This window comes from Notothenia coriiceps, unplaced genomic scaffold, assembly GCF_000735185.1.
Source record: "Notothenia coriiceps isolate Sejong01 unplaced genomic scaffold, NC01 NC01_scaffold00024667, whole genome shotgun sequence".
NCBI classification, from domain to species: Eukaryota; Metazoa; Chordata; class Actinopteri; order Perciformes; family Nototheniidae; genus Notothenia; species Notothenia coriiceps.
In genome coordinates this window covers 8,720,987-8,731,176 of record NW_011357368.1, presented here as the reverse complement: position 1 = coordinate 8,731,176, position 10,190 = coordinate 8,720,987, and the positions used below count along the sequence as shown (strand labels likewise).

General features: G+C 42.1%; 1 protein-coding gene across 4 annotated transcripts in view; it reads right to left on the bottom strand.

Moving 5' to 3' along the window:
- kif9 (kinesin family member 9) overlaps positions 1–9,937 on the bottom strand; it is a 65,174-nt gene extending 55,237 nt beyond the window's left edge. For all 4 annotated transcript variants that reach the window (XM_010782674.1, XM_010782673.1, XM_010782676.1 and 1 more), the window contains exons 1-4: positions 9,102–9,937; positions 7,566–7,737; positions 7,322–7,428; positions 6,576–6,806 (exon numbers count right to left, since the gene is read on the bottom strand). In XM_010782674.1, the coding sequence (XP_010780976.1) occupies positions 6,576–6,806; positions 7,322–7,428; positions 7,566–7,737; positions 9,102–9,197 (606 nt within the window). In that variant the 5' untranslated portion in view covers positions 9,198–9,937. The remainder of the gene's footprint in view (positions 1–6,575; positions 6,807–7,321; positions 7,429–7,565; positions 7,738–9,101) is intronic.
- Positions 9,938–10,190: the final 253 nt, after the last annotated feature.

Genomic DNA, 10,190 nt, shown 5'->3' with positions numbered 1-10,190 from the left:
TGTGTGTGTGTGTGTGTGTGTGTGTGTGTGTGTGTGTGTGTGTGTGTGTGTGTGTGTGTGTGTGTGTGTGTGTGTGTGTGTGTGACATTTATAAAGAATAGGATTTCTCGCACATGAGGACAATCAGAAGGTGAGGGTTTCAATATATACTGTTCCCTTATTGCAAATGTCTACTACTCCCTGTAACTGCAAGTATATTTCAATGCAACTGGTGGAATGTCCTCAACTGTCTTCTAAATAAAGAATTGAAAAAAAGGGGAAAATAAATAAAAGAGGATTTCTCGAGCACGGATGACGCTGACGTCGGCGATGATGAGAGAGATGACGGCTGTTTACTTGAAGGGCTGCAGAAAACAAACACAGCCATTGTGTCTGCTTGTAAGCCCGTAAGCCCTGAAGCCCCGAGTCCATTTGCATGATGAGGTGGTGGTGAGTCACCATGGCAACCGCCTGGTAATACACCTGAGTGAGGTGGGGTCAGGGGGTCAGTGCTTACCCCGCACTTGCTGAGGGCGATGTACCACCATCTTTCCCTCACGGAGCGGAAGCTACGCCCGCCCACGCAGCTCAGGACCTCCTCGTTCCCGTCGCCCTCCACCTGAGAGAGAAGAGACGCATTTAGAGGAGGGTCTGAGCAGGATGTCGTTATCTAAAAGACATGGTGCGCTTTATACCTCAGAGACACACTGAATCATCACAGCAGAGTCGAGATACAAAACATATATTTCACACCCCGATATAGCTTGAGATGTGGCAACAAGATTCACTAAGCACCACGACAACAGAGTCACGCTGGCAATCACACTTTCTAATGTGATAAACAAACATGTTGTGAACAAAAACAAAAGGGATATTATTTTAAAAAAGGTGTTAAAGGAAAGCGAGGCCCTTTCTTGTTGATGCATCATGAACCAGGGAAATGTGTGATTCAGGAAAATGTTAGAAAAACACATTAAAGGCCATTAGCTTTCACCGCCTCTGTGTGGATTTGTTTACCTCTTTTCCATATTCCTGTCGCTTTTTCTGCATCACAAAAGAACATGCAGTATGAAAGGGGAAAATAAGTTCATCTGTTTGATGATAAAAAGGAATAATGTTACACTCAATATCACAACACAGAGGTCGGAGATCAGCATTAGCTTTAGATTCTGTGTGTTCCTCAGAGAGTACGCTTAGTACAAGTGCATGAATATATGTATGTGTTTGTGACCGTGAGCTCTTACCACACATCCTGACCAGGTGTAGTGTGTTGTGAGGTTGATGACCTGATTGTTTTCGGGCCTCAGCACCGCTTCCTTCTGGTAGCAGTTCTGAAGGAAGATGACACAGCAGAATCAGAATATAGGAACAACATTTCAAACATGTAAAGGGGTCCTGATAAGCTCATTTTCAGGTTCATATTTGCATTTTGTGCATTGTTTACATGCTTCAATGTTCAAAAAGGTCTTTATTTTACGCCCTGTTGTGATTGGTCAACCACTTATAGATGTCTCACCTCTTAGCCTATCACGTACAATGTGTTGGAGCGCTAGCCAATAGTGTCCCAACTTTGGGATTTTAGCCTTTGCAGACCATTTACATCAGGGGTGTCCAAACTTTTTTCTCCGAGGACCACATACGGAACAATATACGAAGGGCTGGGCCACTCACTAGAGCTGAGGTACTGTATATTGCCTTATCGGTTAAGTTCAAAGTTAGCAAAATCAATCAAATGCAGGTAAATTATGCTTGAAAAAACAGCCTACATCACAGCTCTCCAAAGGGTTTAATTTACTTTGTTGGCAATATGAAGGGTATATTTCAAGCGTGTTATGTAAGTGAGTTATTGAGCTTTTTTCTTATCAACTTAGATTTGTTAGAAACATGTTTTCTACTTTAATTGACAGAATATATTTGGAAAATGGGCTTATTAACACATGAATAATGTGTTATATATTTGTACATTATATATTTAAGAAGTACAACATAAGACAAACACAAGTTTAATTTATGGGCCATATTTTATTATACTTTTTTAATTGGCTCAGGGCCGATTCAAAATGGCCTGCGGGCCGCATTTCGCCCCCGGGCCATAGTTTGGACACCCCTTATTTATATGCACAAAAACCTAAATAACACGCTACAGGCAAGGGGAAAGCATAACAGGGCCTCTTTAAAACTTCACCAACTGTTTTATCTACTTTTCTCATCGACTTTTTATTCCACATATTTCACAAAATATGTTTTAATTAAGCCTAGAAATAGTCTCCAGACTTGTTGCAAGCAGCTGCGGGTTATACCTACGCTCAGCTGTTTGCATACTAAGTATCAACAGAGGAGAGCTCTGAAAGCATAAGAGACCAGACCACTTTACTTAAGACTAGAATGTGGAAAGTGTGTTTAATCGAAAAAAGCAATTGAAATTGTGAGTGGTTTATTGAAGCTGCTGTAAGAGTAATTCAAATTGATATTTTTTTTGTTGCTTCTTTGATGGATTTCTCCCTGCGTGACTGCTGGGAAATTGTAAGTGCAGAATCAAGGTCTTACTATTTAATTCAGGGTAACCGACACCGAAATCTGTCTTAGAGCTGAGAAACCGTGTACTGCTTGTAGCTGAGTGGAAAATACCTCAACATAATGTCACATCGGTGTCAACAGATGTCAGCAAGAAGAATAGCATACCCCCAAATAACTACGTGGGCCTGTAAATGTAAGGTATTGGGTCATTTATGGTCTTTTTTCTTACAGTGCTAGACCATTTTAGCTCAGATTTTCCTATATGCCTGCTAACCTTGATAACAGTTTTTACTCAGAAGCTCACCTTCCTTTAACAACAAAAGAAACCATCAGATGCTGGGTGCTGATAAAAAACACTTCGTTGTTTAAGCAAGGCTTTAAAATGGGAGAGCGGCAGGTATCGACGTCTTCCTACAGCAAATGGTCGCAGTATACATTATTCATTGGTTGTGAAAGCAATTTAATGTCCATTTTATAGGTTGCATCATGTTGTATGTCATAGTTCCAGCTGACATGTACATGGGGATCAAACGTAGATAAAGGATTCATGCATGCCACTCCAAGACATGAGGCCCATGAATCCACTCTTTCTGAAAGCAAAAGACTTTCAGGCCTAAGGCTTAAATTATGGAATCAAAGGTGTTAAATGTACACTGCATGGACCGAGGATGGGAGAATACGTCTGTCACCCCACTAACTGTGTGGATTCATCTAAATGCATACAGTGCAGTCACCTAAAGTATGAAGAAAGAAATTCATTTTGTATTTTTCCTGCACTTTACTAAAGCTGATTGGATTTGAAATAAAACAATGACTAAAAGGGTTAAAGGTGGGGTAGGTAAGAATGGAGAAACCAGCTCGAGTGCGCTAGAATTTGACGCAGCCGAAAAAAATCTTCTTCCCCTACTTCAGACTTCCTTACAGAGCCCCTCCTCCAACACACACGAACACGACCAATGAGGGCACGAGATAAGTTTGTGCACAGATGGAAGGCTGACAGGCAGGTAGGCCATCCAGTTATTTTAGCCGGGCCGGCTCAGATGATTGGTCGTGCTTTTTACAGCGCCACGGCTTCCACAGATCATATTTTGTATGTATTTATTGTCAAAGCATTTAATATATTCATTGCTATCGGGATGTTAAGAGCATTCCATGGAATATAACAAAAAGTGTTTCTGAATTGAATTACCTACCCCACCTTTAAGTGCTCAAAATTAGTTTTTTAAGAGGACATATTATTCCCATTTTCAGGTTCATATTTGTATTGTGTGCCTCTACTGCTGCTCCATGCTTTAATGTTCAAAAAGCCCTTTATTTTTCTCATACTGCCTGTGCACCTCTTTTCACCCTCTGTCTGAAACCAGGGCCCAGTCTGCTCTGATTGGTTAGTTGGTTGGCTTTGTTGTGATTGGTCAACCGTTTAGAGCTGTCCCGCCCCTTAGCCTATCACGTACAATGTGTTGGAGCGCTAGCCTATAGAAGTGAAAGTGTTACATAATGATGTTACGGATTAAACAAAGGAGTCCAAATCGAGGTGTTACAGGCGGGGGGCGGGACTTTAAAAAAGAGCCTTTGCAGACAATGTACATGCACAACAAGTTGTATAACACCCTTACAATTGGAGTCCCTTGTTTTTTTTATTAGAACTGTGAAATGTGAATAGGTAAAAGGGGCTGTATTTCTCTTGAATAATGGCTTGTCGAGAAAACATGATTCAGAGGGTGTCAGTGTCTCACCTTTTCGTTATTCTTGTACACAGCTGGCCACTGAGAACTGTCATCAAAGTAGAGCAATATGTTCTGACAGCAGCGAGACTGCACAGAGGAGAGAGAGAGAGCACAGATCAGAGAGGAGGCAGCGAGACCCTTTCAGATTTATACCGCAAATACTGTTTCCAAAGTCGGCAGGGAACAACAGCAAAGCAAGGCTTCTTGGGTAAAAAGAAGACAGAGCAGAAGAATAAAACAGATGCTTAAAAAAGATGGAGCTGGGGGAGAGGAAGAGGATGATGCGGGTAAAGCAGAAACAGCCGGAGGAAGAAAGAGCGATGGGATCAGTTTAGGTGAAGGAAGAGGAAAATACTAAAGTAAAGAAAGGATGACAAAAGAGGAAAGTTAAATAGTTTTGTTGCAAGGCAAGAAAGCGTGGGCAAGCTGAGAGACACACACGAGAGAGAGAGAGAGAGAGAGAGAGAGAGAGACACACACACACACACACACACACACACACACNGTCTAAAAGTAATTTGCCCTAAACTAACCGAACTGCGAAGGCAGCTTCGAAGGTTTTCAACTTGTACCAAAAGTTGAAAACCTGCGCCGTTGCGCATCGATGCGAGGGGGTTACGTCAAGCCGCTTCGCACTTGCAGTGGGGTAAGGTTTCACTTACCCGTCTTTCGCAACTCCGAAGGGTGCGGCGACATACCTGCCCGCCATTTGCGCGCAGTGTGTCGCTCGCACGCACTTTCGAACGGACACCCGCACACGACTTGAGCTTGTTTTGGTTAGTGTACTTAAGGCCGAGGCGTGTGTCGTACTCAAACTAACCGATCTGAAATGACCGTATAACTAAACTTAAACCGACCGCGAACAGCTTCGAAGTTTATCAACTGTACAGGTTGAAAACTTCACCCGTGCGCTCGTTCGCCTCGTTGCCTTGGTGTTACCGTCAAGCGTTTCGCACTGCCAGTGGAAGTTTACACTTACCCTCTTCGCAACTTCGAGTTGCGATGCGGGGGCACACCTGCCCGGCTATTCACAAAGGTGACTTGTGTACGGTGTCTTTTGTAAACTTTTTCACATAATGATAATTGACATAAATAAGATAAACTTAGGATAAAAAATACGTCAACAAACTTTACCCACAAACCTACACCTGCGACAATAAAACAAAAAACAATTATCTCTTTGGGTAAAATGATAAACGGAAGTGTTTTGACAAAAGAGAAACAAGTCCCACTCTACTAAGCGCAATTAACCTAGAGTACGGAACTTGTCCTTGAGGAGGTCCAGGGTGACATAGAAGGAAACCGTAAATCTCCAATACGGATTTTCTTATAGATAAAATTACAAAACAAACACAAAAGACACCACAAAAAAACAAATTATACGGAAAAAGGACGTAGCAAAAATTTCGGTCTTCCTTTTACACAAAGGGGTTTAGAGTCAGAGCGAGCGCCTAAGCAGACTACGATTCATACAGGGGAGGTTACTTTGGACCACCTAAATCGACCCCAGTCTCGCTCCGACCCCTTCTGACCCATCAGACTCTGACCAAGACTGAAATGGTCAAGGTATAAATTACAACTTTCGGATTTAGCAACCAAAAACGTTATTATACGAGTGGAAGATTTGTACAAATGTGGTGAACTATTTCACTACAGCTCAACCCTAAAATCTCAGTGCGCAGATAAAGTTGCTAGCCAATCAAACCGCGTGTATGCTGCGAGTAGTGAATCACCCGGTGCTGTATGATCAGTCTCTGTTCATCTACCGGGATACAAACCGGAGGAGCCAGGCATGGAGGGAGGTGGCAGAGACAGTGGGTGAAACTGGTAGGTTTTCGCCTGTTTGGGGAGTTTATATCCAGTGTACCTCGTTTAAACATTGAATGGACAGCTAGCAGGCATAGACAGTATATATAGCTAGCATGGAATGCTAGCATTTTGCTTTGTATGTCGGGGGCGGGAGATTCATGTGATTGGTTGTTGGTCGCGTTGCTCGCGTTGACTCCCCAAGCTTCAGACACGCCCACCGCCAAGCGTCAACGCAAGCTGTTGTGTGGACGCTCCGTTGCGGTACGTCCACACGGCAGCGTCGCGTTGAAGCTTGCCGGTGGGCGTGTCTGGTGTGCGACCAACAACCAATCACATTAATCTCCCGCCCCGGACACACAAGCAGGCAGTTTGATTGGCTAGAACTTGTACTGGCATATGATTTGATTGGCTGGCGCTTCCGTCGACGCTTGAAAAGTTGAACTTTTCTCAACTTTTGAAGCGAGCAACGGAGGCAAAGCGACGGAACCACAATGCAAAGGCAAAATGTCATTTTGTGTTTGCTGGTCAAATGAAGACACGTACCTCGAACAGCAGGTTCAGAGCCTCCTCCTCACTGTGGACCGGGTGAAGGGACAGACCTCTGATGAATACTCCTCTGCCTGGCTCCTCACTAACCACCATACTACGTGGACTGGGGAGTGCTGAGCTTTGCAACGAGGCCAGCAGGTCCACCAGGGTCTCATTGTAGATCTCCAAGTAGGACAGGTATACAGAGAAAGTGTGCTCAGTCCTTTTCTGCACCTCCTGAAACACCTGAATACCAAAAAATGATATAAGTTATAAGTTAGTAAAAATGTAGGTAAATGATGCTTGTTACTTGAATATGCCTTAAGAAAAAACTGCCTACATCCCAGCTCTCCAGAGGGTTTCATTTGTTTTGTTTTTTTGTTTCATCCCTTAAAAGAGGAGCCTCAGATTGATTATAATAAGGGGAAATAGGAAGGGTATATTTCAAGCTTGTTATACAAATAAGTTATTGGGCTTTTTTCTTATCAACAAAAAAAAGAATTCTACTTTAATTGACTGAATTTCTTTGAAAAATGGGCTCATTAACACATGAATACTACTGTGTAATATATGTTCACATATATATTTAAGATGTACAATACAAGACATGCACAAGTTTAATTTGTGGGCCATATTTCATTATAGTTTTTTAATCGGTTGGGGGCCGATTCAAAATGGCCCCCGGGCCGTAGTTTGGACACCCCTGGTTTAAGTGGAGCAGTCAGGATGTTTCAGATGCACTTTCACATAGTGCGAGTTACCTCCTGAATGGCCCGAGGAATGACGCCTCTCTGCTTGTATGATTCTGTGGAGCCTGTCATGGTGTATGTCTTTCCTGCACCCGTCTGCCCAAAACACAGCACAGTACCTGAAAGACACGCAGGGAGTTTATTAGACCGTGTTGTTCTCTGGCTCAATAAAGAAAAAAGGATGCATTAAACTTGCTTATCAGGTATAAACTCTCGACTACACATAACACAGTGTTAGGTAGATGAACAGATTTACCATTATAGCCATCCAGTGCTCCCAGCACCACCCGTCTGCAAACTCTGGTGTACACCTCTTCCTGGGATACATCCTGCAGGACGCCCTCCAGTCGGAATGACCAGGAACTCCGCTGAATCTTTCTGGGGCAGAGGGGCTTCCTGGTGTCTTTCTTGTGATGAATATTCACTGTCTTAACATAATAAAAGTTTTGAGTGTACCAAACTAAATCAAAAAGTCTAAGTTAACTTTAATGTCAATCTTCCAGTTTGTGTGTACAGACAGAGATCGAAATACTGTTTCCCACAATCCCGAATATAAAAACAAATGTATTTAGAATATAAAAATGTGTCCAAATATGTATTTATATACATAGAAATCAAAGACACATTTAGACCTAAATAAAAACACAACAGTCATACAAAATAAGAGTCACTTCAATATTTTGAGAATGTAAATTAGTGCAGATTGTCCATCGAATGTCCAAATAAATATTAGTGCAAGATTGTCCATATAATTATTATTTAAACTAATACTTTCATGACATTATGCCACAACATTTATAGAGGTTTGAAATGTAAGGAAAACAAGATGAAGTGCCAAATGAAATACAAATTATTAATGAAGTCAGGCTTAATAGCAGTATTGTTATAAAAGACTGCAGTAGTTTCAAATGGGTGTATATCCAACTAGCAACCGACTGTGTGTGTGTTGAGCATCCAGGGCTGCAACCAATAGTTAACGTCATTATTATCAAAAGGAATCTGTTGTTTTATCCATTTTCAATTAATTGGTTAGTCTATAAAATGCCATAAGATTTTTAGGAGATACACTTAGCGCAACATGGTGTCTTGAAATGGCTTGTTTTGCCTAACCAACAGTCCAAAACCTAGAGATATTACATGGAACCTAGTGGCATTACTGCCTAACATAATAATGACTGATTGAGCGATTAAACAAACAAACATTAAACCAGTTGCAAATGAATAAAGCAACTATCCTTAAGCAACATACTGACTCAGTATAACTTTAGAAATGTTGTCATAGAAAGACAGGAACAGCTCCAAGTAAAACAGTGATGGAATGCTTTCCTACATTAAATTGCTTGCTAAGCATCATGCATAACAAGCACATATCAGGACCTTGGAACTTGACACCTAGCATTATGAATTGGTGCCATCATTAATTAAAGTGATAGCACCTGTAACCTTTTTTGCTTTGACACATCGGCATTGGTTATGACTGACATAAAAAAGGCCTCTAAGGCAAAAGTTACAGTGGTTATATTTGTGAAAGTTGTGGTTTGGCCCCAATAAACCCTAGCTAATAAGACTATCGTTTTATTTGGATTTACCGAATTAACGTCAACCGGTTTAAATTAGCCGGCTTCACGTGATTGACTTGCAAACAACCAGAATCATGCTAGCTGGGAAAATATAATTTGAAGTTACATTTTTAACCTCAATACAAATAAAACTTTGACTCGCTTTATGTTTTAAAAAAATAAAATCAACGGGAAGTTAAATAAACTTTAATTCCGACTAAAAGGGGGTTTACCTGTCCGTCAGGAAGACATTCAATAATGTCTTGGGAGAAGTTTGCCGTTGGTCTGATCCGGACAAACACTCCGACCTCACCGCTGTGAGCCTTCATATCCCCTCAACAGAAACACGGCGACAACACTACAAAACTCAAGTTGAGTGCCTTTAAACCTGCGTCAGACTCGCGGATATTTTTAACTAAATCCACCTGAACTAAAAGAATCAGGGCTTATCAGGTGAGAATTGCTCATTTTAGCTCACTTTATCAGCTACAGTATATCTCCTCTGTTCACCTTCTGTGGTTTCCATTCAGCGTCATGGCAACGCCTGTTCGTGCGCAGAGGCAGAGCGGCGCCAGTGCAACCCTATGGCGTTATATTTGTGCCTCTATCCTGAGCACGCAATGAAACATGTTGAGCCTAGAAAATGCGATTGAACGCACACTTGAACATTTTTGAGCACAGAGAAATATATTTTCTCTCATAAAACTCCTGCTCCGTGCGCAAGCAGACCGCTGCACGCGCTCTCTCTCCCTCGCTCGCTCGACCTCTCCACCCTGTGCGCGCTCAGCTTTGCCTGCCTGCTCGCTCAAGTTGTCACAGCGTTACAAATGTGCCACGAAACCAACCAATCGGAGAACTCGAGAAGGTCAATTCTGATTGGCTGGTCCAGCACCATGTAGAGAGAAGAGTTGCGACAGCGGAAGTCCAAAATGCTTGATTGTCACGTGGTTCAGAGAGACTCAGAAAGTTCCCGGAAGTTTGTGGCGGGCCATTTGAATCACGATTTGAATGCATTAATAACAGGATAGAAATGCAATTTTTGGTAGTTATTGGTCAATAAAGGTTTTGATTTACAATATGTATACAACATATCGATATGTGTATGTAGTTACATCAATGTGTTTTTGTTTTTTTTAAGTAAAATGTGCTAATNCTTGTTTTACCCAGAACCGAACCCGGAAAAAAGACGTTTGAAAAATACCACCCGCGAATCACCTTTTTATGCGGGTACCCGACCCGATGCAGGACTCTGTTGTGAGCACAGTGTGCTCTGATTGGTCGGGACGTCGTGAATCGCGCTAAGCTCCGTGGAGGTGTTGCTT